The following is a 27,142-nucleotide window of genomic DNA, read 5'->3' as shown; positions in this document are numbered from 1 at the left end:
CCCCCGAACTATTGAAATCGGTATGATTTGACTCCCTTAGCGGTTTCGCTAATGTGGCGGTGTTGACCTAGTCTGTGGGGTTGACGTGACGCTTAAGTGGCATTTGAATTAAAAACATATATGTGGGACCCGTTTGGCCCCGCATATCATCCTCTCTCTTTCTTCTTCATCCCTTCTCTCTCTTTCTCTCTCTCTCTCTCTCTCTCTCTCCCGGAGTGGTACCGACCAGCGGGAGCTAAAGCGGCGGCGGCGGCAGCGAAGGAGGAGAAGGAGGCGGTCCCACGTTGTCCGCTCAGGTCTCCCCCCAGCACCCTCAGGCCGCGCCGACACCCATCTCTTGGCCCGCCAAAGCCATCAACCACCGTCCCCCTACTCGATCTCGTTGGCGTCGGCTCTAGCTCGTCGTCGCTGCCGCTTTAGCTCCCGCCGGCTACCACCACTCCGGCCCTCGCCCGCCGCCGCTCCAGCCTGTGCTCCCCGTCGCCTGCCGAAGGGGAGAGAAAGAGAAAGAAAGAGAGAAGGGAGGAAGAGGGGAGGAAGAAGAAAGAGAGAGAGGATGACACGTGGGGCTCACCTCACAAATTTTTTTGTGTGTGAATGTCAAACAGGTCCCACATATATGTTTCTAATTCAAATGCCACCTAAGTGTCACATCAATCCCACAGACTAGGTCAACACCGCCATGTTAGCACAATGTCAGCGAAAACGCCCTCCAAAACCGCTAAGGGAGACAAATTGCATCGATTTCAATAGTTCGGGGGTTGAGATATCCGGTTTTGCGGTTTAGAGTCATGGATTAGATTCTGGTCACTTTTCAAGGAGTCAAAGTGGACTTATTCCATATTTTGCTGGACTTATTCCACACACGCTGACGCTGTGTAGTAGTGTAGTACCGTACAGATCTGAACACAATACTGTATTTCTGATCAATGTACAAAATACAGTGTGCGTTCAGTTGACAGAACAAGTGGCTGTTGCTCGCATTGTGCCATGCATCAATTTGTTTTTCTAAGCAAGCTAGCACACACGCATCTCTGCAGAAGAATCCCACGACCTTTGGCATCTTCTCTGCATCGTCCACTGACCAGCGGTCTGAATTCCGGCTCGGCTCATCCTTTCCCGGAAAGAAATTCTCCATGTGCGGTGGCCACTGGATCTGTATCATGCAACACGAGGGACTAATTAATTTGATATAAGCTTAATTGGAACTAAAGTATCAGCTGGAATCAGGACGTCAACTTGATTAGATAGCCAGGTATTATCACCTTATTATTTCTGTCCATTAGGCATGAACCAGGAACATCACTCTGATCTCCCATTTCAGTACTGAAAACCTTCACCAAAGCAGACCAGGCCGTTCAGATTGTATTTATATATGCTCTTCGAGTGCGATTCTGAATTAGATTATATCAAAGGAGCTAGGTACACAACTACACAGAGTATCTCGTAAAGCAGATCAATGAGCAAATCAGTGATCACTGAATAATTGCAGGGCTTTTTTCTTCTCCTTTATGGTCCACATATTCTTGTTCGCCATGGTCCACTTTAGATCATAAATATGTGCATGTAACCATTACAAAATAAACGCTAATCCAGTGTCTTTTTTGTGATAAAGAACGGGCCAGTCGGCAAAGATATGAACTTTATTCGGATGCCATTACATTGGTCATGAACAGTGTAACGATCTAAAATCTTTTTCCTATGATATCCTACATGCTAGCGATGCAACTCATAGTGACTATGAGCATACATAATTGAGTGGGCAGGCACCTAGGAGTATCTGTATATATCAATAATATCATCGTCTAACAGTTCATTTGTCACTCTTTTGTCAGCTGATCGTTCAACTTCATGTAGCTATATAGGAGTTGATGTTGCAACTTAATTATTAACCCCTGAAATCTTAACCAGTACTGGCCAAAGTAATCTAGATGATCTGGCAGCGCATACCGTGTGGAGTTAAATTGGTAGGTGCCTTTGATGCTTTCACGATTTCACCTATCGAAATCTCAAACGAAAACGATCTTTTTGGTGCGGTTTTTCTCCTGGTTCTTTTGTGTACTTTATACCATAACCACCAGAGATACACACCAAAGCGATGAACAGTGAAAGGAACAGCAACATCCTTCAGACTTGAGAGTTCAGTCTTCCAGATCAGCAAGCGAACTGAATTTAATCAAATGTACTAGTACTGTTTTCTGGCGGAGCTACAACTGTATGATCCAATGATCAGCTTGTTGGTCGTCTCAAGCATCATATCCCAAACAAAAAAAGAAAAAGAAAAAAGAATCAGTAAAGTACACCTCTCGCTTGATTGATTGCAATGGTGGACCAAAAATTACAGTTTGATCGATGTGAAGCGTGTTGCATCAGTAACTTTTTAGTTTTTACTACGTACTCTCCTTTTCATCGAAAGAGCGAGATCGAGAAAGGATGCAGTGTTTGCAAATTGCAATTGACGACGAGAAATCAATCGAAAACGAAATAATTGGCAGTACGGCAGTAGGTCTGACTCACGCGTCCACGAAAATTAAGCGACGCCAATATTCTTCAAGCTCCGTTTCGTCTTCGTCTTCGTCTACCTCTGTCATGTGCCTGTATCGTACACGCTCGTGCGCGGATCGAGTACACGCGCGAGCGATCGAGCCGTACCGTTGTGCGTACGTACGCTCTCGCGCGACCGGTCGCCGGCGGCCGGCGACCGGTGGCCGGCTGGTGGTTGCCGCGTCGGCGGCGAGGGTGGGGCCCCCATCGATCGGTCTCGTTCACCTCGCGTAGTAGGTTACGGCGTCCCTTTCCGATCACGTACGCGCGATCCTCTCGCGAAGCAAAGAACATCATCCTTGTGATGGAGGACGTGGGTGCGCGCCGACGTGGACGCGTCGCCGTGCTCCACGTGTGCCCCGGCTGTCGGTGGCCTCCCTTGCCCGAGGAAGAAGATAGTGCAGCTCTCGCTGACAGATGGCCCCCACCTGTCATAGGCACGCGTGCAGCATCCGACGGTACGGATCACCCGCAACGGCTTTTTACGTACTCAATCCGTTTCATATTTTCATATAAAAAAATCGTTTGATTTTTTTTAATCAAACTTTGATAAGTCTAATTAAGTTTATAAAAAAATTTAGCAACATCTAAAATATTAAATTAGTTTTATTTTAATAATATGTTTATTTTGTGTAACTGTATGGATTGCGAGAACAAAATATCAGTTATAGAATGATGTGGCAGAATGTATATCACCATTGCTAACATTTTAAGTATAGACAACCACCGATCTGATCCGACGTGGCAGGTGACGTGTGCTTGAGTACGGGCAAGTACATTTTCATCTCGAGGCTTCTCCGGATCACCGTCGTTAACGTAACACGTGGAGATGTAACAACAGTAAAAAGGCCAATTATTATTCAGTTTACCCTACTGCCTTTCTTTTTCTCTTCTGATTGGCAGATTGGCATACAGGATTCAGGATTTACCTGTCTGAAGAATTGGACTGTTGTTGTGGCAGCTCTCCCATGCAGGGATGTCTCTGCTTGGCCATATTCTGCTTCTGTTCACCGAACAATGCAGATTTTTTGTTGGCTTCAGTCAGCTTCATTTTCCACTTCGTCCCCAACACATTCTCCAGTGTGGGGGCAAAGCTAGCAACTTTACAAGTTAGCACTAATAGCACTTTACCAAGTTGTTATATCTTTGATGAACGATTGTTATATTATTAATACACAGTGCACTCAAGCATGCAAGATGCTAGGCAGCAGCAATGCAGTAGTAATATCTGAAATTAAAGAAGATGCCATCTGCCCAGCAGATAGATCAGCAGAAGGAATTGAGCATGATGAAGCATCAGATGTAGGCGTGTACAAGTGTAACGCTGCTGCTTTCAGGACCATCCTGAAAGAAACACCCTTTCTTAGGCTTTAATTTGTCCTGCACTAACTGAACATTTTGCAAATGGAGGCTTTCTTACTCTCTTCTTTCTTCTAGGCATCTACCCACATCCATGCAGTAGCACTAGTACAGTACTTGTTACCATCATATCATATCATATCAAGAATGGCACTGCATATATACACAACTGATTGAGTGTGTACTAGTAACAGAAATGTTCCAACCCATGATTGGGGTGATGAGCACAAAGATGAGAGCAATGAGCAATTGAGCATTGCTTGCTCTCCTGCCGGTTTGTATCAGAAGCTGACACTTGGACGACATCACCAATGGCCGATGCTTCTCTCGCAGCACGTACACTCCAAGGTACTAGTAGTAGCAGAGTAGGAGAGAACTTTACAGAAGTGTATACACGAAGCATATCATATATTCATATCATTCCTAGAAAACAAAAAGCGAAAGAAATTAAAAAACTAAGAGTAGTAGTAGTTGGTAGGATTGTAATTTGTCAGGTGAGGGGTGAAGTTGGCGAGATAGCTCTACAGAAGCAGAAGGCTTTGCTTGGAGGCGAAGGCCGGCAACGCGGAGATGAACTGAAGAAGAAGGAGAAGAAGGAGAAGATCGAGCCGTACCAAGCAAGCAGCTTTTGCAACAAACCAAACCACCAACCGATCGATCGAACAAACCACCATTCCCCACACAGCCACGCTCACCAACCCAAACCGACGCGTAGTCGACGAGTTCGATCGATTGCCCGACCGTATCCGTACAATTGCTGACGCAACCAAACCATCACAAGGTTAAATACAGTAAAAGAAAAAATAAAGAAATTCTCTTCTTCTTGTAGTAGAAGAAGATGATGCCATTGGAGTTCTTGGCCATTGTATAAACAGGGCTAAGCTAGGAGAAGGAGCCCCACACTTGTCTACTTGCAAGGTGGACACCATTGGGGTTGGGTTGGGTTGGGGGTTGCTTGGTTGCTTGCATTGCTTAGTTTTCATCAGTATAAATATTCTGCTGCCCTGTCCCTTAGTTGTACCCTGTCTTTTTCTTCCTCCTCATACCCTTTCTTCTTAGCTCTTCCTCCCATTCCTTCTTCGATTCATTCCTGTCTCCAATTGGAGGTCACAATTGCAGCTTGCAGCTAGCTCAAATTTCCATTTTTTGTTTGGTTGTCTCTCGGCAGCAAAGCAGATATAGAGCAGAGGAAAGCTAAGCTAAATTAGTTAGTTAGATTACTAGTCTCTGGCAGCTGGGTGATCTTAATTTGATCAAAGAAGAAGAAGAAGAAGCAAGTTTTTTTAGCTCCTGAGTATATTATAGGATTAACTACTACTAGGATAGTACTCCTATATGAGAAGAAGATGATGCGCGGGAAGGATCAGAAATTTCCGGCGATGAAGAAGGAGACGGCGGCGGTGGCGAAGGAGGAGGTGTGGGAGGTGCGGCCCGGCGGCATGCTGGTGCAGAAGCGGAGCCCGGAGTCGGAGCCACCGCCGGGCGGCGCGCCGGTGCCGACGATCCGGGTGAAGGTGAAGTACAACGGGGTGTACCACGAGATCTACATCAACTCGCAGGCGTCCTTCGGCGAGCTGAAGAAGCTCCTGTCGGAGAAGACGGGGCTCCACCCCGACGACCAGAAGGTGGTGTACAGGGACAAGGAGAGGGACTCCAAGGCGTTCCTCGACATCGCCGGCGTCAAGGACCGCTCCAAGATGCTCCTCCTCGAGGACCCCACCGCCCAGGCCAAGCGCCTCCTCGAGGAGCGCCGCCATTGCAAGGCTGAGCGCGCCGCCAAGTCCGTCTCCCGCGTCGCCCTCGACGTCGACAAGCTCGCCTCCAAGGTAGCTACCCCGCTGCTTTGCTTTGCTTGTCTTCTCCGACTCCGGCGTCGTTGAGCTGTTTGGTGGTGTACGTGCAGGTGTCGGCGCTGGAGGCGATCGTGAGCAAGGGCGGGAGGGTGGTTGACGCCGACGTGGTGGCGCTCACCGAGGCGCTGATGAATGAGCTGGTCAAGCTCGACTCCATCGCCGCCGACGGCGAGGTCAAGGAGCAGCGCCGAGTGCAGGAGAAGCGGGTGCAGAAGTACGTCGAGGCCCTCGACGCCATCCGTGCCAAGACCAAGAAAGCGGCGGCGGCGCCGCCCAAGGCCCGGCCGCCGCACCTGCCGCCGCGGCCGCCGCCGGCGCAGCAGCAGCAGCGCCGGCAGTTCCAGCCGCCGGCGCCCGCCACGGCGACCGCGCCGGCGCCACAGACCGCGACGGCCAGCTGGGAGTCGTTCGACCTGCTCTCATCCGTGCCGTCCACGTCGTCGGCCCCGGTGACCACCATGGCGCCGGCGACCACCACCACCACCTCGCCGTCGCCGAGGTTCGAGTGGGAGCTCTTCTAGACGATGTGGGGCCCACACTGGCCGCATGTGTGTACACGTTCATTGGCCGGTCGGTACCTATGCCTTTCTTGCATGTTCATCTTTGGTCACTCATGGTGCATGTCAATTGTCATTCTTCCTTTCCTCTCTCTCCCCAATTCTTTCTTTCTTTCTTTCTTTCTTTTCTGAATTCTGAGTGTATATTGATCTCTACAAAAAAAGGGGCTAAAATGTCAAGTGAGTGAGTGAGTGTGATCCTCATGAAGAAGACAACATCAAAACCATGAGACACTCTGATGATCCATGGTCTGCAAAAAATAAGTGGTGGCCTTTGAGATGATGATCAAAAAGGAAATTTTTCATGACAATATATATGTACAGTACTGTATACTACTACTAGTGTACATCAATGGTCTCAGCATATGTTGCCTGTCTCATTCATCTTCTTCTACACTGTATGTATGTATTATCATCACTTCCTACATTGTACAAACAATGCTGCTACTACTACATTTCTGGTACTCATATTCAGTAGAATTCAGCTGTCTGGAAATGCAAGTGCAGCATATGCATCACAGCTCTGAATTTCAGATTGATTGGCTGAATAATTGTGGGGACTGATGGGCAATTATTAGGCATCTGCCAGTGCAGGGTAGTTAGCAATTTGGATGCATTCGATCGGCGGCATAAAACTATGTGCTCTCTCCTCCATGCTTTGGACCGGCCGGATTTTATGTACATGCCATGGATCAAAAGCCTCCATTTTTCTGCACTTGTTTAGAAGCTCTGTTTGGTCAGCATGACAGGTAGCAGTAGTAGTAGTAGTAGTAGTTGTTGTTGTTGTTGTTGTTCAGAGTTCAGAATTTGTGTGCAAGGAGACAGGGGAAGCTAATAATACTGGGCTTGTGGGGTTTGTATAAAGTTTGATACATACTTTCATTCATGTGATGGCCAGATCAGCCTATCAATTGTGAGTTGAGTGGTGCAGCAACAACAACACTTCTGCTATACTATAGTGTACTCTATTACAAGTAGATATGATCCTCTGTCCCATTTTTTCAGCTGGCACTAATGACATGATCACTGCACAACTTAATTTGTTCTGTTCCATGCTAGCCATTCTACCAGCTCTTCTCTTCCCTTCACCTGAATACACAAGCCAAAATGAGAGCTCAACATTTGCATCACGAGCTCTTTTCGGACAATCTACTTGGGTTGGTGTGCACACAATTGTAGTAGTACCTGTTGTGCAGAGGGCAGTAATTGGTGTTGTCCTCAAGTTGCAGACTTTGCAGAGATGCCTTTCTTCAGAGAAGCACAGAAAGAAAGGCAGGCTGAGTTGGAAGCTTCATGCCCAGCTATTAGAAATAGGGAGTCTAGGAGATCACAGTAGTAGTAGTAGCAGCAGTAGCTCATTTGGTAGTAGGATAAAAATTAATTACTCAATTAAAGAGAAAGAAGCTGCTTGTAGTAGTAACCTAGGAGCAGCATCATAATCGTATTGGCTTCACGTTGTACTTTTGCCGTCAATTCGTTGCAGATGCGTAGTCGCTATCTGCCCGTAACTTGACACCAATGGCTGGCTCGACAGAGACAACCCAGCTTATAATTAATCAACATCACAGAAGAAAAAGATCATTAGCGTCCGTCAGTTAGTCCTCAAGTACGTACGCCTCCCTGTTCCTTTGCTTGCACATTTTCGTGCAGATCAGAATCAGTTCAGAGCAACCAAACTTTCGTCCTCAACACACACACCTGCAGCCTGCAAGCTTGCGTTTTTCTGAATTTTTTCAGTCGGTGGCGTCTCAACAGCTCGGTAGGTGCGTGAGAGAGTGAGGAGGAAACGTCGCATTTGACTTGTGAAGCTGGTCATTCCTTTTGGCTTTTAGATCTGCGTGTACTGCTTGGGCTTGATGCTTTACCTGCCGCTGATGTTTGAAGTTTCTGCTAATTAATCAGGCTTTGCTCATCACAGAGAAAACACTTAAAACACCCACTTGCTGAAGCTGGTCAATGGTGATTAGCTATACTATTTGCCATTGCAGCATGTGATGCTCGCCCCGTTGATGTAGTATATATGAATACTCGAGTCAAGTTTTGGAGCAAATGAGAATGGTGATCTGCATTGTCAACGGTTGGCTCTTCCTGTAATTATATTCACTGTTCAGAGCTAACACATGCTCGGCCATCTTCTGCCATGTCTTTCTTTTGCATTTCTGACAGATCTTCTGCCATCAGCCATCTCTAGTAGTAGTAGTAGTAGTAGTAGTTGCTCAGTCGTTAGATCCATTGCAAGCCAAGATTTGTAGCATGTTCCATGTTGTACATTGCTGACAGAGGATTCAACACACGATTTTGACTGTGCACATTTTATATGGAAACAACGCTCAGTCAATCGACAACTTTCGTGACCATTTTCACCCAGCCTGCCATCCACGATCCAGATTAGTAAGGCAGAAATGGGCTAGAATGTAATGGTGCTTGTGTTAGAGCCACACGTTGCAGCTGCTCTCCACACGGTACAGTGGATGAGTGGAATACAGTGTGTTGCCGTCAGCGATCGAGTGCTTTGTGGAGTTCGTGTGTGGACAGACTTCAGCAATTGTGTAGTAGCAGCTGGTGGCAGGCTGGACCATTCTGTTTGGGCCGGTCAAGCTGTTGCTGTACTTTAGATGGGCCTTGCACCATGAAACGAGGTGTCAAATTTTGGCACATTCAGGCCCATGAAAACCATCCCGGGCTATAAACACTAGCATAAACAGTACTGGACTCACAGCCCAAACAGAGGAACTGTTTCAGCCCACAAAGTCAAACAGTACTGGACTCAGCCCAAACAGAGGAACTGTTTCAGCCCAAAAAGTCACCAGTAGCCCTGTTAGTGTTAGCCCACGCATGAAGTCATCGTCGGCCCATTATCTTGGGCCGTGTCAGCCCATGAAGTCATCGTTGGCCCATTTTCTGGAGATTGGAATTTCCAGTCCTTTTTGCCCTGTTCTTTTTCAGCCCATTCACTAAATTATTAAAATAAATTATTTGCCTCACGTTTCAACAAATACGTTTATTTTTTCCAAAAAGTTTTCTTGCACTGTCTTGCGTAGATCACTTGTTTTAAACTATTTGTTATGTTTATTTCTTAAAATATTTTATTTTGCTCTATAGTTAAGTAGAATAGTAGATACTCCCTCCATCTATTTTTAATAGTTATATTTTCAAATCTGAAAAATTTATTTTTATAGACATATTTCAATCTAACAACCTATCATCTTAATGACTTACTCAGATTTAATGCGTAAATATCCATTCTTCCACACAAGATTGGCTACATGGGCATCGAGAAATGTAAATATTAATGAATCGCTTGTTTACGAGGAATGACTAGTAGCATGTTTAAATAGATGATAAGTAGAATTACTTATCTTTGGTCTGTGTGCCAAGATGAAATATGACTATCAAAAGTAGATGGAGAGAGTAATTCACAAACACAATGCTTTTTTAAAAAAAATAAGATATTTTTTTTGAAAAGATGACAACCACAATGCTTTCAATAATCTAGGGCCTCGCACCAAACTTCCCTCAAACTCCCAACTTTCCATCACAACACGTTACATCTAAAACTTTCCTACTCACATAAACTCCTAACTTTTTTTCTAAACTACCAACTTTCCCTAAACTTCTCCCCAATTTCAGAAACTAAACACAACCTAGATTAAACGAGACAGTTACTTTCAGTGATTCACCTAGCAGCTTCCAGGTGTGTATGCACTATGCACACAAGCAGTTGCACTGCAGGTTCAAGTGCCCCATTTGTGCAGCACTCTTGGTGAAACAGTATCAGCTTAAGCATGCACACAAACATGCAGTACAGTGTATCACTGGTGATGGATCTGTGGATATGGTGGCATCAGGTGGACCAGTACTACACATTGTTGGTATGTACCCCTCCATTTTTATATCATAAGTCGTTTAACTTTTTTGTTAATTAAATTTTTTTGAGTTTGACTAAGTTTATAAAAGAAAATTCTAATATTTTTCATATAAAACAAACAGATTATCGAAATATATTTAATGTTAGATTTAATAAAACTAATTCAATATTGTAGATGTTGCTAACCTTTTTTTATAAACTTGATCAAACTTAAAGAACTTTAACTAAGAAAAAAAAATCAAATGACTTTTAATAGGAAACGGAGGGAGTACCTCCCAACTGTAGCCATGCATCATCTCTGCACATTTTCTCTTCTTGAGCCCAAGAACTGAACAAACAAACATGCAGACTAGATAGCTCCTAGCATTGCCTGCATCATCATCATTCGTGTACTGATCAATCTTGTTACGAATCATGCTGCAACAGAGGCGACACCCAACAAACCAGAGCCATGCCTCAGATCTGGTCGATTCATTCATTCCGATATCGATCGATGCGTCCAAACCTGATCGAGCTTGCCTGCAGGATCGCCCCTGTTGCATCATGCACCATACATGATGCATGCAATTGCAATTGCAGCTGCAAATTAATTTGCAATTGCATTCATCAGCTAGCTTAGCGAGGCTGCATATGCAGTGAAATGTGCATGGATGGATGGAAGCAAGCATTCTGTTCAGTCTGATCAGGAGACCCAGCAAGCATGTGCCTCCAGAAAAGCAGCTTCTCTAACTAACCAGGCCCTGTTCATCCATCAGACTTTCAGTGGCCAGCTTGTTATTATGGGCCTCTCTGATTATCTCTTTTTCTTGCCCTCGATCTCTACCGACTGCCTGCCTCATCCTCTGCTGTGTATGTGACGTTAGCTCCTCGATCTCATCAGGCAAAGATTTATTACATCGCCATGCACTGAACATGGGAGACTAGCCTACATTTGCTAACAACTTGTGGCGCCGATTTGGAAAAGATAAACGGGCGAAAAATTTGGCAATTTGCACTCTAGGATTTGGATGTCACAAGAAGAGGTTAGGCAAGAGCACCAAGCAGTCAGGAACTTAGATAATTAATTATTGTCCCAAGAAGTAAGCTAAGCTAATTCTATTGCCAACTAGCAAGTTAATTGGTCTGTTTGATTTAGATTATTAAGTGAATTACTAATTCTCATAGATTATATATTCACTTAATTAGAAACAAAAAAAATATTTTAAGTAATAATTTTAATGAATAGATTAAAATAAGTGGTCTAAAAAATATAGTAAAATAAACTCTCTCTTTTTTTTTAAGATAACGCATCTTGGAAACATGGGACAAATAATCTATTTCGATAATAATCTGAAAAGAGCGCATGAACCGGATGACGCATATTAAAGTTCATCATATCCACTCTCTGAAATGATCGATCTGCTTGCTAAGATGGAAATATCCAGAGAGTGATATATGATCCAAAGCAGAGACTATTTCCCGGCTTTTTTGGCACAGTGAAATTTTGCTGGTCCGTCACCTCATCGGTCAATCGGCGAGAGAGCATGCATGCAGCAATCATTTCTTGCGTCCTGGACTTTGATTATTGATGCTAACTGCTGCATGCTCTCGATCCAGCTCCCAACTTTCTCAAACGAGGTGGGCTACTAGGTACAGGCCAGATCGATCGGAATTATATTCATTCATGCAGCAAATATAAAGCTAGAAAAAAAAGATCATCTCCTAGCTACTAGATAAAGTGAGAAAAAGACCTGTAGTTTTGGACTGATCACTGAACAATATAGGTAGCTAGGGGAGTTACATTTCACTTGGAAAACTCTGATTGATCGATCATATTCATGTAGATAATTAGATATTCTTGCGTGACGCAAGAATATACCGGATTAGACGCACCTAACCGAACAATTACCCAAACAGTGCAGGGATCCATAACCAAAACAAAAATGCGATGACAAAATGGCTAATTAACCCGCCCAGAGGATTGCACATCTATCCATCACATCGCTTGTGCATGACTCGGCACAAACATGCACATATCAGCAGTGGTAGCTAGCTTATCAAGAGACCTCTAATTAATCATGCTCTTTGTGCCATGAACCGGGGAAAATTAGTAATCCAAGAATGCCGATTCTAGAGGCAGCACACGTACATAGATCAGATTTGTCAGGCAAAGAAGATCAAGAAGGAGCAAGCAATCAATCATAAATGGGCAGGCATGCACCTGTGCGTGTAACTGAATATTCAGCTAGCGTTTGCATCATTCAGATGTGGTAGTAGCAGATAGTAGCTACTCCAGTAGCATACATCGTTCGTCAGGATGATGGTCAGATACATGCATGGTTACCGACTGAATTCAATTGGACCACAGCATCGATCTCCTAGTGTTTCTCCTCCCCCGCAAGGAGTCAAATTCATCCCCAAGGATGACGCACGCGCAAGTGCAGCCCAGCCAGCTACTATCCCTATCTTGTACTGTCTCACTTTCTAGTGGGCAGCTGCATCTAACGAGGACACTGGACACACATAAGGTGTGTTTAAATGCGAGTGGATGATGGACATTGGCTTCATCTTTTCGTTTATACTTATGCTTATCAGCTAAAATTTTAATTTTTAATCTTAAATTTAAAGCTGATTTTGATGTTTTCTTTATCGAAGTTTATTTTTCAGTCTTTGCTTTTAGATCGCTAAGAACACATATATAAAAGTTTTATTCACAAATTACTTTTTGTTTGCAAATATGCCGTTTGGTTTATTCCACGAACCAATGAATTAACTACTAGAAATAACATAATCCGCCATCCGTTAGCTAAAAATAACATAACCTTAATATAAGGGTCCGTATATGTCAGCGCATAGGCTATACCAAAAAAAAGAGATGTTGGATGTTTATGATGTCATGACATATACGATCTTATAGAAATTGAAAAGGATGATTTTACCATCCTTGAGAAAGTATTAGGAGGTATTATATTTTTTAGTGTAAAATTTGGTACCAAAAATTTTAGTATAAAATTTAGGTAACTTGAGATACTCTCTAAAGGATCATAAAATTACTCAATTAAAAATGTTTGAACCAAAAGAGCTTACTCCCTCTGTTGTCAACCGGTGGGAGTAACTGAAAGATTCTTACAATGAGAATTGTTTTTTAGTTTTTGAGAAGGTGCCAAGAGATTTTTACATTTTATAGTATAAAACTTGTTATATTCAATATTTGATATACTAGTGGTACTAATTTTTACCATAAAAAAGTGGCCTCGTGGTACCACTCAAGGACCGCAAAATCACTCATAAAATATTCAAGGCCAGTCCCTTTTTTTTAAAAAAAAATAGATACTCAAGGCTAATTGTGTAATTCAAAGGGCTTCATAGGAAAAGGTCCCACAAAGTTTCAATAATGAAAAACAAATTCTTCTCAGTAAGTACTGTTGCTAATATTCGACCTTGACATACATAGGTCAGGCTGTCAAAACTAAATTATCATGGCCTTCATGGTTTCAGGCCTAACTACTAGGGAGCTGTACAGTAGCATGGAAAACTTTCAGTCAGGCCGGCCAAACTGTTAGAGGCCTGTCACTGTGGTAAACTATGAAACTGATGTTACTGTTGTCTGTTGAAGTTGGACAATGGACATACCTACCTGTGCTGTATCATCAACATTATAGATAGGCTGATTTTGTTTCCTTTCCATGATTTGTATAGTACTAGTAGTGTACAATAATACCACCAATGTGACAAATTCAGTTGGATTAGACGTATGAGCGAGCCTAGCGAATATGTAGACAGTGCTCACCTACAGTGTCCTAGCTCGTCCTAACAACCTGCAAATTGGGCTACAATTGGGTGCCACCACACGATGGATAAGAGGAGGTAGATCTATCGGGGAAAAGCCTGCCTTTCCTCTATCTAGATCGACCGATGGATAACAAGATACTATTATTCAGTAAAAACACTCCAATTTTCAGTTCTGACAGTTGTGTACTTCCACGTTCAGAAGAACAAGTCAGGACAGCACTGTAAATATGACAGCTAGTGTTCACTGAATGCCAACTCGGTGGTAATAGCAATTCAGAGGTCAGAACAGGAAAGCTAGTGTAGTGGACTCTGAAGATTGGCATGATGGAGAAAAGAAAGTTCAGACTTCTCCCATTTCCTGGGAGCATATAGCTAGCATATGCGTGTCTCATTCCCATTGCATCTCTGTATCGTCTTTTGCACCGAATGCACAGCGCGATCCAGGCAACGATCGATCAAGGTTGTCAATGAAAAGAGGAGGATAAGAAAAGCTGTGCAACCACCGGGCCACTCCATGTGTGCATCGATCCCAAACCAAAGTGGAGGAACAACTTACACACATCATTTGCCTTACAGCATGTCACACTTACTAGTGACAGAGACTGAAAGTTTTCTTATTATCTACTTTGCATCTAAATTTTGTTGAGAGTTATATATAAAATTTGTTTTAAGTACTAAGGACATAACTCGATTTCATTTTGTTAGTAGCTCCAAGAATCAAAATTAGTAGTTACTAGAAAATTATATGTAGAATGCATCCTGGAATATCTTACCAAAAAACTGCATGCACCATAGTACTTGTGTACTCCAAGATCCTTATGTACGGAATTTTGCAGCTACTTCTACTTAACTGTCATTCATGTCATTTTCAGTCATCTGGAGCAGTATAGTGTCAATGCCTGCTTGAGAGGAATCTTGGGGGTCAGGTAACTTCACATGGAGACCTCATCACCGAGCCTAATTGGCCTTCTCCAGAATAGAAGATGCAAAAAGACCAGCATAGGATTCACTGCAAATCATTTCGCACGTTTCCAAATAGCTCTTACAGATTAAATTACGAGATGTTCAATCAGTCTGCAATAACACCCAGTTGTTTCTGCCATTTCATGACAAGAACATTACCGTATGTTCGGTGTGCATTGCTATCATGGAGTCCGATAGTTCCAAGCCACAAAATTTCAGAATCCAGGGCACTTGGATTAGTATGGTTGAGAGCGCCATGAAAGGAAAGAATTACAAACTGTTGCTTCTTATGTACTTTAGGAAAAGCAGAGAGCATCGTAATGGTTGTGTGTTCGTTTCCCGTCACCAGTCACACTGAAATGATGCAAACCCCGCTTGTTGGCTGCCTCTTATCTTTTTGTTTGATTCCAATTCTACTAATCATCATGTTTCTTGCTCCAAGGTATCTCTATGCTGACTCTGAAAAAAAAAGGGCCATGCATGCATGATAGTTTCAGTTTCTGAATGTGTTTTTCCAGATTTTTCACATACTTTGGTCTTTGCTTAGCTCTGCCTGCATGGTTCGTTGACTAGCATAAATTGGTTCAGGTGTCTCCAATTACATTGCACGAGTCCTCGTGTGTATATGGATCAGGGTTTGGTTCGAAATTTCAGTAATTTCGCCTCCCCCCTCCCACTGGCAAGCTCACATCTCGCCCGAAATTTTCCCTTTTTTGCTTTTTTTTTGTAAATTTGGTTAAATTTTATTGAAACTCATTTAAAATTAGTCAAATTTTCAAATAAAATTAGCCAAAAACTTCCGAAATTTTGATAATTTTGGTCCCCACCGGCAAGAAAACTAATTCCAAAATTTCAAACCCTGATATGGATCTGGCCGTCTAATTGTGCGCTATAAGATTTGAAACTAAACTTTTTGAAATTTAGTTTCAGGAAGACACTCTCGATGGTACAATAATGTATCAGGTCTTTTGCACCCCAAATTGGAAAGGATAATGAGGTACTCCTTCTGTCCCAAAATAACTCAACCTAGGATGAGATGTGATATGTGACCCATTCTTATCCAGATTCGTTGTTCTAGGATGGGTCATATCCCCCTAGGTTGAGTTATTTTGGGACAGACGGAGTATGATGCAAATATACTCTTCTTTCGATCATCAATAGCAGCATAAAGCACCTGAAGAAAGTAGGGGGGGGCTTCAAATGAAAACGTTTTAGTATTCAGTATTCATTCCGAGGGAACTTACTTCCTTTTTCTTTACTATACACGGTACAAATACAAATGCTTACAAACATACCTCATAAGATGGTGGGCTAGCTAGCCTGGATTCAAAGTCTCACCTTTTTTATTTATTTGATATTAGATCTTTCCCTAGTGTTCGCATCTTTTTTTTAATAAAGTCACATAGGCAGCTCGCTATCGACAAACACGTCGTATACAACCAAAAGAATAATTACTTGAAAATACGAGTTGGAACCTGTGTATACAGATTCAGCTTCGCACATCAATCTAATTTCACAATGAAGATGCTTATAGAGCCATAATTAAAAATCTTGAATCCTAAAACTAAGAAGAGAAGAAAAAGAAAAAGTTGGAAGAAAAAAAAATAGAAATGCCTTTTTTTCTGTGGGCCCCATGTGACTTTGATCATGTCAGCAGGGCAGGCCGGCTGGATCAGTTATAAATAGTTCCAAGTCCCTCATAACTTCCTCTCCATCAGAAAAGCATCACTCCATAACATCCTTAACCATTTGCACCCAAGAAACGCCATTGATGATAGGGTAAGCTGCTGAGCTAAGAGTAAGAGCTCTCACATTAGCTAGCTGTACCACACACTACACTAGCAGCTGGAGCAGCACACACATCACACTACAATGTGCCACTGCTCGTCCAAGGTCGTAGCCGTAGCACAATGCCACCAGCCTCTGCTCCCGCCACCGGAGGCATGCCCCGCCCTGCATGACCGCCCCAGGTCGGCGCGCGGCGGCGGCGGCGCGATCGCCGAGGTGGCATCCATCGTGCGGCTCGCCATGCCGATGGTTGGAGCTGGGCTGCTGATGTACATGCGCTCGCTGGTATCCATGCTCTTTCTTGGCCGGCTTGGCCGTCTCCCGCTCGCCGGCGGCTCCCTCGCGCTCGGCTTCGCCAACATCACCGGGTACTCGGTGCTGTCCGGGCTCGCCGCCGGGATGGACCCCGTGTGCGGCCAGGCGTTCGGCGCCGGCCGCACGTCCGTGCTCGCCGCCGCGCTCCGGCGAACGGTCGTGCTGCTCCTCGCCGCGTCCGTGCCCATCGCCGCGCTCTGGCTCGCCATGCACCGGGTCCTCGTCGCCGCCGGCCAGGACCCCGACATTGCCGCCTGCGCCTACGAGTTCATCCTCTGCTCGCTCCCGGACCTCGCCGTGCAGTCCTTCCTCCACCCGCTCCGCGTGTACCTCCGCGCGCAGTCCATCACGCTCCCGCTCACGTACGCCGCCGCCGCCGCGCTCGCGCTCCACGTCCCCGTCAACGTCCTCCTCGTGCACGGCCTCGGCCTCGGGATCCGCGGCGTCGCGCTCGCCGCCGTCTGGACCAACCTCAACTTCTTGCTGTTCCTCGTGGCGTACGCCTACTTCTCAGGTCTGATTCGTGGCGACGACGACGACGACGGCGGCAATGGCAAAGCCGGCGAGGAGGGCGCGACGACGACGACGACGACGATGGAGTGGGGGTGGTTGGTGAAGCTGTCCGTGCACAGCTGCATGTCGGTGTGCTTGGAGTGGTGGTGGTACGAGATCATGGTGCTGCTCTGCGGCGTGCTCGCCGACCCGAAGGCGGCGGTGGCGGCGATGGGGATACTGATCCAGACCACGTCGCTGCTGTACATCTTCCCGCACTCCCTCAGCTGCGCCGTGTCGACGCGCGTCGGGCACGAGCTCGGCGCGGGGCGGCCGGAGCGCGCGCGCCTCGCCGCCCGCGTCGGGCTCGCCTGCGGCGCCGCGCTCGGCGTCGTGGCGTGCGCGTTCGCGGCGTCCCTGAGAGGGGTGTGGGCGCGGATGTTCACCGCCGACGCCACCATCCTGCGGCTGGCGTCGTCGGCGCTGCCCATCCTCGGCGCCGCCGAGCTGGGGAACTGCCCGCAGACGGTCGGCTGCGGTGTGCTGCGCGGCAGCGCGCGGCCGGGGAGGGCGGCGAGGATCAACGTCTCGGCGTTCTACGGCGTCGGCATGCCCGCCGCCCTGGCGCTGGCGTTCTGGCCGGCGCGCCTCGACTTCCGCGGCATGTGGGCCGGCATGCTCGCCGCGCAGCTGGTGTGCGCGGCGCTGATGCTGCTCGCCGTGCGGCGCACCGACTGGGACGAGCAGGCCGCCCGCGCGCGCGAGATCACCGGCGCCGTCGCCGGCGTCGTCGTTGGCGATGGCGACGTCGTCGTCAAAGGCGATCATGCAGACGCCGCCAAAGTAAAGGCAGACAGTGGCTTGCTCGTGGTCACAGTGCTAAGTTGATTGCCATATAATGGAGTATTCTTGACTCCTTAAAATTCGTTTTTTTTTTTACCTTTTTGATCTTTTTTTGAAGCATCCATTGGAAATTTTTAGGTATTGAAACGATGGATATTTGGATGATACATGCATCCTACTAATTTTTTCCTCTTCGAAAAAATTAACTATGTACATGATCGAAGAGACGAGAAATCTTCTGGCAAGGTAATCGTGTGTGTGCACTATTATGCAGCAGTGAAGATCGAGTTGCAAATAGCGGCACGGTGATGTGATTGTACACGTGGCGCCCTCACAGCGCTTTGGCCTAATCTAGTATATACTTTTGGGCCCTAATTAACTACTGTTAAACCCCATATATATGCATTGGATCTCATTATTGTGAAGTTACTTTTGAAAGGATGCATGATTATTTGATAGTGGTTATAATCATCTTTTTAATGTGCATGCATGCACAACCTCCATGGCTAATCACTTTCTGATCGATTTGGAATTATGCATGTGTCTTTTGGATCTATGCATATGGCCAGGGTAATCTATGGGGTTAAATTAAGATGATTGAGCTGAAGTGCACTTCAGTCTGATCATTTACATCATTGTCAATTATTTTGCTGATGAATAATTATGCCAAATCCGACAGACAAATCCCTTTTTTGTCGGTGTAGAAATGACCTCTCTGATCAGCACACCATGCAAAACTATTTTCGTCCTCTTTCGTCAGATGCATTATGCACCAAAGTACAGTCGTTAATATAATTAGGCTGATCGAGCTCCCCACTGCCATGTCAAAAGATTAAAAAGAAAAAAGGTGATTAATTAAATGTACTACTAGGACTAGCTACTAACCAGTTAGCCAGCTATCCCTCTCAAAAGAACAGGAAAGAGGTTGCTGATTGGAGCCCTGTTTGGCCCGGGACCGGAAGCCATTTGGGATTCCTCATCAGGAGACAGCTCAAATCCTTGCTGATTGCAGTATGTTAACATCAATCACACGAACACAACACACATGGTAAAGCCCTTTTTTGCGTTATTGCGCTTTTCTACTGTTGTTGTTCTGTACTACTACTACTTTGTACTTTCTCTTCTTGTCCTGAAATGATATAGAAAAATGGACTGAATTGGAGCAAAAGTAGTATGTAGTGCTAGGTCAGAAACATTAATTAGTAATAATATATATGTGCTAATTCAGTTCAGTTCCGTTTTGCTTAGCTGTAGCTCACTTGGTTTAGTTAATGGCTTAATGTCACAACAAACACACCTAGGCTGTTTCACTCAAAGCAGCACACATAACAAAAGGAGAGATTCCTCTCTCCAAGTTCCAACAAAGGTGAGCTTCATTACACACTGATCTACATCTGCTTTAAACCTAGTCAGGGCACAATGCATTACATTAACTTTTGTCAGATATTGTATTTTTCTGTCAGATATTGTTAAAAACGTACTCATGCTTGGAAAAGTGTCTGCATGGGTGTCAACTACTCCCTCAATTCCATATTATAATTCGTTTGTCTTTTTTCCTAATTAAACTTCTTTTAGTTTGATTAACTTTATAGAAAAATATAGCAGCATTTTTAACACAAAATAAACATATCATCAAAATATATTTAATGCTAGATTTAATGAAACTAATTTGATATTTTAGATGTTGCTAAATTTTTCTATAAATTTGTTCAGACTTAATAAAATTTGACTAGAAAAAAAGATAAACGACTTACTATAATATAAAACGAAGGGAATAATTAACTTGATCCAATTAAAGTTTCTAACTAGATTGGCCGTAGATGCAGATATGATATGTGCCCCAGGGGCCTAGGTGTGTGTCAAAAAAAACTGTGCATTGTTTGCGATCCACGTAAGCAACATGACACAAGATGTACTGTGTATATTAATCTATTAGTAACATTTTAAAACACATGATTACACATAAGGTTCTGAACCTACAGTACTAGACAGGTAGCTGATGTTCCCTTTGCTAACGAGATAATTAAAGAAACTACTAATTAATTAGTAGTGGTCCTCTGATGATATCCAAGAGCTAAGCCGTGCCCAATAATGTAACATAAAATTGTCCGAAGACTATATAATACCTGTGTGGAATTGTACGTCGACCTTTCTCCTTTGTGGATGGACAATTTAGAAACCAGATTGCTTATGTGTAACTGTAAAGACGGCCAAAAGGCCATGAATAAAAAAAATGTTCAGATTCATCGATCGGGCCTGAATGTATCTGAAATTCTCTCTGAACATACGTACGCACGAGCAGGGCAGCTCAGAGCACTTTGATCATCAGGGACTGAACTGGCGGCTGCCATAGTTAATTTAGCTCGATCCTAATTAAATGCCTGAACAGTACTTGAGCTTAATTTGTTAACTAACTGATCAGTAACTGGCTGCGTGCAGCTGCTAGCTAATGATCAATTGGCAGATATAGAACTTTATGAAAAGGAGGCCACATCTTTTTGTGCATGCATGCATGCATAAAATGCAGGCCATATGATGGTGATGAAGGAACGAGCAAGCTAGAGAGATCAATCGATCGATTGAGCTGGGTGGCCTCATGTCAGCCAGGCTCGTAGAGTTAGACACTTAGATAGATAGATACTCCCTCCGTCTAAAAAACCAACCTAGAAGTGGGTGTGATCCCTTCTACTTCCTTCGTTTTATAATGTAAGTCATTCTAACATTATCCATATTTATATAGATGTTAATGAATCTAGAGATTCATTAACATCTATGTGAATCTGAATGAATCTGGATAATGAATTATCTAGATTCGTTGTAAGAGGGGTCAAATGCTGATTTTTTTTGGGACGGAGGGGGTAGATAGGTGCAAGTGGGCAGACATGTGGGATAATTTGGAGGAACGTAACGTGTAGGGTACAGTAGTGTTTGTTAAGGCGTAGGCAAGCAGCACGGCGATGGCGATGGATCGATCAGTGTAGTACGTGGATCGATCTACTGCAATGTCCAATGGCAGCATGCATGCAGTTGCAGCCGTATGTATGTGCGTCACCCAGCTATCTGCATGCCTGCAATTCCTGTAGAGAACCATGTGTAACCTGCACTGCATATATATACTGACATGAACGAACGCATGGCATATAAGAGAGACTGACATGATGATATATATACCGCGCGCATGTGAGAAATTAATTGAAACTGATCTTTCGATGGATGGGCCACTTTTGTGTAGAGATGCAAGCGGGCTAACCCGTGACCGTGAACAGCTTATAGACAAAATTAGTGAGTAATCCGCCGGTTACTTACTAATTTAAATAATTATTATGGGTTGATCCACTTGCATCTCTACGACGCGACAAGCCAAACTATGATGTGAAAACTCACGGATTACCCTTTACTTAACATATATAAGTAGTTTTGTAGATCGGTCCGCTTGCATATCCCTACTTTTGTTGTCGGTCATAGTGCAGTCGCGATGGATCGATGAAGACGACGCTTGGTGGTGTGGTCTCTGATACTGAATTGAAGGCAACTTTTAATTTAGGCCATCCAATAAAACCGATGGACGCCTTGCAGTTAGTTGCAGGCCAGCAAATAAAGCTAGAGATCGAGCCTGCATGCATATATATCAGCATATGGATGGCTGTATTTTAGCCTGTGCATGTGCATGTACATTGCACGTTAGCTAGATCCTAGAGGTAGCAACGTACAGCCAACGCATACTTTGGTGACTTTGGGGACCGATAGGAATTACGTACGGTACGTAGCTATAGCAGTGTGCAGTGTGTGGTGTGCATGCATGCCAGGAGTAGTAATTAAAATGAGTAGTAGGAGAACTGTTTTAAACATTCGGGTGGACGTCCACCCGTTTCTTGTATGTCATCTAAATGGTTATGAAAAATTTTCAAAAAAAAATTGACATGATAGGTTAATATGTAATATATCATCTCACAAACATGCAAATTCAAATTCGACTTCTACAAGTTGGAACAAGAACAACAAATTTGACTGTGAATATACGTATACTAGTTAGAGTTTAATTTGTTATTTTTGTTACAACTTGTAGAAATCGAATTTGAACTTACATGTTTGTGAAATGATATATTACATATTGAAGTATCTTATAATTTTTTTTAGGATTTTTTCATAATCATTTAGGTGACATGTAAGAAACGGGTGGACGTCCACCCGAGAGATTGGTGGTATGTAAAAAATGGGTGGACGTCCACCCGAGAGATTAGAATCCATCTCCTGAGTAGTAGCAGCAGCAGCAGCAGCATGCAGATTGGATTTTGGTTGGGTTAGATGGGGCGTCCCTGTCGACACACGAGTGGCACAGTACGTAGTTGAAAGGAGATCGATCCTGCCGTTGGCGAGAGGCGCCAGAAATAAACGTGCGTCATCCAGGCTATCCATGCGATGCATGCATGGACCACCAATAATATAATCCACTCGTGCTATAGCCTCTACGTGTACCAGCACGCTTGATCGCCGCCGGCCTAGCTAGGAGTAGCTAGGCCGGCCGGCCGGCCGGAGACGATCGATCGACGAAGAAATAATCACGCATCACACCACGCGCCGACACGTATGTCTCGTGCATAAGAGCAGGGTATAAGCCCGCTGCAAACATATTTGAAAAAGATAAATAAGGAGAAAGAAAAGCAGCGGACTACATATTTGTAGTCAGCTGTAGCACGGATTTCAAGACGCGGTGTGTGTATGATATATGGGACCAGGTATTAATATTGTAGTATGTAACTATTGTATGAATGAGCTATTAGATTGGCTATAGATGAATTGGAGCTAGTAGTTGGCTATACTGTTAAACTTGCTACAAATCATCTATAGCCAATTTAACAGCCAATTTATACAATAGTTGTTTATTATACTATTAATATCTGGTCCCACCTATCATACAAACATTACGTCTTGGAGTCCGTGCTACAGCTGACTACAGATCTGTAGCCCGCTGCTCTTCTCACTCATCTTTTATCTCTTTAAAATATGTTTATAGCTGGCTTATAATCTATTATTGTACCTAACTATGTAAGCGGACCGACCCGTGAACCTACTTATACGTTAAATAAAGGGTAATTTATGGGTTTTTCACGTCGTAGAGATGCAAGAGTGGATCAACCCATAAATTCATTAATTTATAGATTAAATTAATTAGTAGGTAATCCACACCGCGTGTTTTACTCACTAGTTTTATCTATAAGCGGGTTCACGGTAGGCCTTGCATCTCTATCAGTTGCATGCCGCGCGTGTGTACGAAATGAAGAAGAGAAGAGGCATATATATGATGTCGATCCCGACCGGCTGGCCCAATCGTGCGGCCGCCACGCGTGCACCGGCCGACGGTATGACCAATGCCTATATATAGAGATGATCAGATGACCACGTACCCGGCTGGTGTATATACATATAGCTAGCAAGATAGACATAATAAGCTAGGAGAGCTTAGTGACACATCATCTTACAGATGCACGCACGCACGCACGCACGTACAGCTAGTGTACACCACACAAATTAATCTCAGATGGATCAATCGATGATGCCAAATTGCCCCGGGCCAATGCGTGCGCGCGTACGTCTACCTATATATATCATCTTCATCTCCAACTATTTAACATGCAGAGATATATGCAGATGCAGGCAGGCCAGCATGCATGTTACATAGTCCTTCGTCCGTTTCACAATGTAAATTATTCTAGCATTTCTCATATTTATATTGATGTTAATTAATATGTCTAGATTCATTAATATCAATATAAATATAGAAAATAACTAGAATGAAATATACAGTACGTAGTATATCCCACTTTACCTAATGAATTATCTATATCTAGCACTTTAATGCACGAGACCGAAAGAGACATATATGGCCAACCGGCCGCCGGGGCCTCCATCGCCAACCGATCGACCGGTTGCGCTGAACCCTGTGCACGCGGAGGCAGGCACCATGAACATCCATATGCACACACCGTGTCGTCGTTGCGTGTCGCCCGCCTCGACGCACGTTGGTCGGGACGGAGTCCTAGTACTATTCCACAACTGTTACGTTTGTGCTGCAGCCAGCTAGTGTCTGACGTCACAAGTGTTCGTCCGATCCGTCGCGTAGCTACCACACACGTACGGGGTACACCTTAATTTGCCGGCTCCAATATGGAGTACGTGTACGTCTTCCAGGGGGACCAATAATCATCCACACGCATGCTTGCAGCACACACTACTGCTGCACTCTACTCACCTGCATGCATATGCCTCTGCACACACGAGATCTAGTCGAGAGTAAACTAACCAACACGATCGATCGATGCCACCTTAATTGCCACTGGCCGGATAGCGCGCACGACAACACGTTGGTGAGGATCTCGATCGATCGAAGCAAATTAAGATGAGGATAGCTAGACCGGGAGGTTGATTTCCACATGCTTCGCGGGTAAAACATACGTAATCCCTCCCGTCCAAAAAAAAAAGCCAACCTAAAAAATATGATCCCTTCTAATCCAGATTTATTATACTAGAAGGGAACACATCCCCTCTTAAATTGACTTATTTTTGGACAAAGGGAGTACGTACGTACTCGATCGATACTACCTAGCGGACCTGTACATATGTCTTATGGGTGGCGGGCATACATGGCCATTATTCATTTGATCGGGAGCTACCTTGGGAAAAATATATACTGCTAACTTTAAAAAATAATGTAAACCTATAAATCATTGTACTATTTAAAAAATATGTATACATATGATCACTCTAATTAAAAATTTGATGTGGATAAATTTAATACGTCCATTTCTCAATACTCCCTACATCCTAAAATATTTGACGCCGTTGAATTTTTTAAAAATATTTGACCGTTCGTCTTATTTAAAAAATTTAAGTAATTATTAATTCTTTCCGTATCATTTGATTTATTGTTAAATATACTTTCATGTATACATATAGTTTTTACACATTTCATAAAAGTTTTTGAATAAGACGAACGGTCAAATATGTTTAAAAAAGTCAACGGTACCAAATATTTAAGGAATGAGGGAGTACTATGTTAGTTTTCAGTTTGGCACTATAAATATGCGATTTTCATTACATGTTTTCGATCCCTTCCCTCCCAGCTTTGCACCAATAATAAACACGTACTCCAGCTTTGCACGCCTGATACTACCGTGAGCCTGTGCATTTCGGGCCTACAGCTACATATAACAACACCTCCAACTGTTTTGTAAACTGTATAATATTTTTGTATCTTCGATTCTCACACGAGCACTTTGATTCCCTGTATGTATATGTTCACTGATCTAATTTACTCTTACGGGAATAGTAAATGAACGAATGATCCATGCTATGAGCAAACGGGCACAGCTAGCTAGAAATGGCTCTTCGCCTGCTCTGAAACTCATCGCACGCATTGCTTGCTTCATCTCCTGTTCTTCAATTAACTATACATAATCATCAATGATAGACTAATTACTATACATGATCATCAATCATAGACTGATTACTATTGACTGTATTTAATTTGAGTACTTGTTGATGAAGTCATATTCGATCTCTTATATGGTTATCTGAATTTTTTATGGCAATGCTGCATGTGATTCTCGTACAAACATATATTCAGCCATACATCGCGTGACACTGGTTATGTATAATACATGTGTGAAGTTGACCGATCAGCGAATATGTGTATCATCACGGATGAACGCATAAGAGATCAAGTTTTGACAATTGGGCGCAGGAGACTGTATCCTTATCTTTCGTCCAACAACTAGCTTCAAACCATGCATCACGAATGATGTTATCGCCTTATCGGGGGATAACTAATATATTTGTTCGTGAAATGCATGATTAATTCCATTCAAACAACTAATTTAATTTTGGCTACGATTAATTAGTTAACTTCTATGTTATAAGTAATGTGTTGAATGATTGCAAAGTGAACGTAGATTAACTGGTTAGATTCCTTGTGGTAGAACAAGCCTATCCGGTTCAAATTTTCGACTTGGCACATGATAGTCTACGTACCTGTCGACAATGAGACACTTGTAATGACTTCGTTAGTATCAAGAATACGTGGTCCAACCATAGAGGTAGGGTGTACGTGATTATATGAGCTCTAATATTTGTATTGTGTTGTATGATTGTAAGTAGACATACTTGCTAGAGCGGCATGATCACATATACTCCCTTTATTTTATATTGTAAGACACTTTTTTAAAATTTAAGTTTGATCAAGCTTATAGCAGAACATAGTATACCATTTTCAATCAAATAAACATACTATCGAATATATTCAATATATATTACATCTAATGAAACTAATTTGGTGTTATAAGAGTTGCTACATTTACTTATAAGCTAAGTCAAACTTATATAAGTTTCTTTTAAAAGAAATTAAAGCGACTTAGTTATAATTTGAAAAGCGGGGAGTATTTGCTAAATGTGGATCAGCAGAGCATCAATTCCGCGCTGGTGAGCCGGTAGATAGTCGATCAGGTTCGTCGCAGTTAACTAAAAAAAGGAAAATCTATGGCTACCTGACTAGATGAACAATTATGCAAATCATGATCTCGTCAAAGCCTAATCTCTACATCTGTTAATTTAACTCAATATGTTGGGGTTTCGCCTCCATTGATTCCATTAATCTACTTGCTGGCTGCAGGCCCATGCCATTATATAACAGCACCATTTTCCAAGTATGTTAAGCAAGAGGAGGCTTATATATGAACAAAAGATCTTTTGCAGTCGGCATTGATTGTAATCCGGAGTTCCTCTAGCTGAAGTAC

At 43.6% G+C, this 27,142-nt stretch overlaps 2 protein-coding genes and 1 long non-coding RNA gene across 3 annotated transcripts; 2 read left to right on the top strand and 1 right to left on the bottom strand.

Annotated features, from left to right (window-relative positions):
* The first annotated feature begins 4,109 nt into the window (after positions 1-4,109).
* LOC4346224 (BAG family molecular chaperone regulator 2) lies at positions 4,110-6,828 on the top strand. The gene is made up of 2 exons (XM_015794793.3): positions 4,110-5,729; positions 5,807-6,828. The coding sequence occupies exons 1-2, from the start codon at positions 5,250-5,252 to the stop codon at positions 6,275-6,277; spliced, it is 951 nt and encodes a 316-aa protein (XP_015650279.1). The 5' UTR covers positions 4,110-5,249; the 3' UTR covers positions 6,278-6,828.
* Positions 6,829-7,167: 339 nt separating this feature from the next.
* Positions 7,168-7,634, bottom strand: LOC112936156 (uncharacterized). The gene is made up of 2 exons (XR_003238260.2): positions 7,499-7,634; positions 7,168-7,402 (listed from the first exon to the last, which is right to left on the bottom strand). It is a non-coding gene; the product is annotated as an uncharacterized lncRNA (long non-coding RNA).
* Positions 7,635-16,609: 8,975 nt separating this feature from the next.
* Positions 16,610-18,603, top strand: LOC9271721 (protein DETOXIFICATION 49). The gene has a single exon (XM_015794008.3). It carries the CDS (start codon positions 16,788-16,790, stop codon positions 18,396-18,398), a length of 1,611 nt encoding a protein of 536 aa, XP_015649494.1. The 5' UTR covers positions 16,610-16,787; the 3' UTR covers positions 18,399-18,603.
* The last annotated feature ends 8,539 nt before the right edge of the window (positions 18,604-27,142 follow it).

This window comes from Oryza sativa, chromosome 8 (genome assembly GCF_034140825.1).
Source record: "Oryza sativa Japonica Group chromosome 8, ASM3414082v1".
In the NCBI taxonomy this organism is placed as follows: Eukaryota; Viridiplantae; Streptophyta; class Magnoliopsida; order Poales; family Poaceae; genus Oryza; species Oryza sativa.
The sequence above is the reverse complement of the archived record's forward strand: the minus strand, read 5'-3'. Positions and strand labels throughout refer to the sequence as shown.

Coding starts and splice junctions, on each gene's coding strand:
- LOC4346224 (XM_015794793.3), top strand. CDS start 5,250: ATGATGCGCGGGAAGGATCAGAAATTTCCGGCGATGAAGAAGGAGACG. Junction 5,730..5,806: donor TCGACAAGCTCGCCTCCAAG/GTAGCTACCCCG, acceptor GTGTACGTGCAG/GTGTCGGCGCTGGAGGCGAT.
- LOC9271721 (XM_015794008.3), top strand. CDS start 16,788: ATGTGCCACTGCTCGTCCAAGGTCGTAGCCGTAGCACAATGCCACCAG.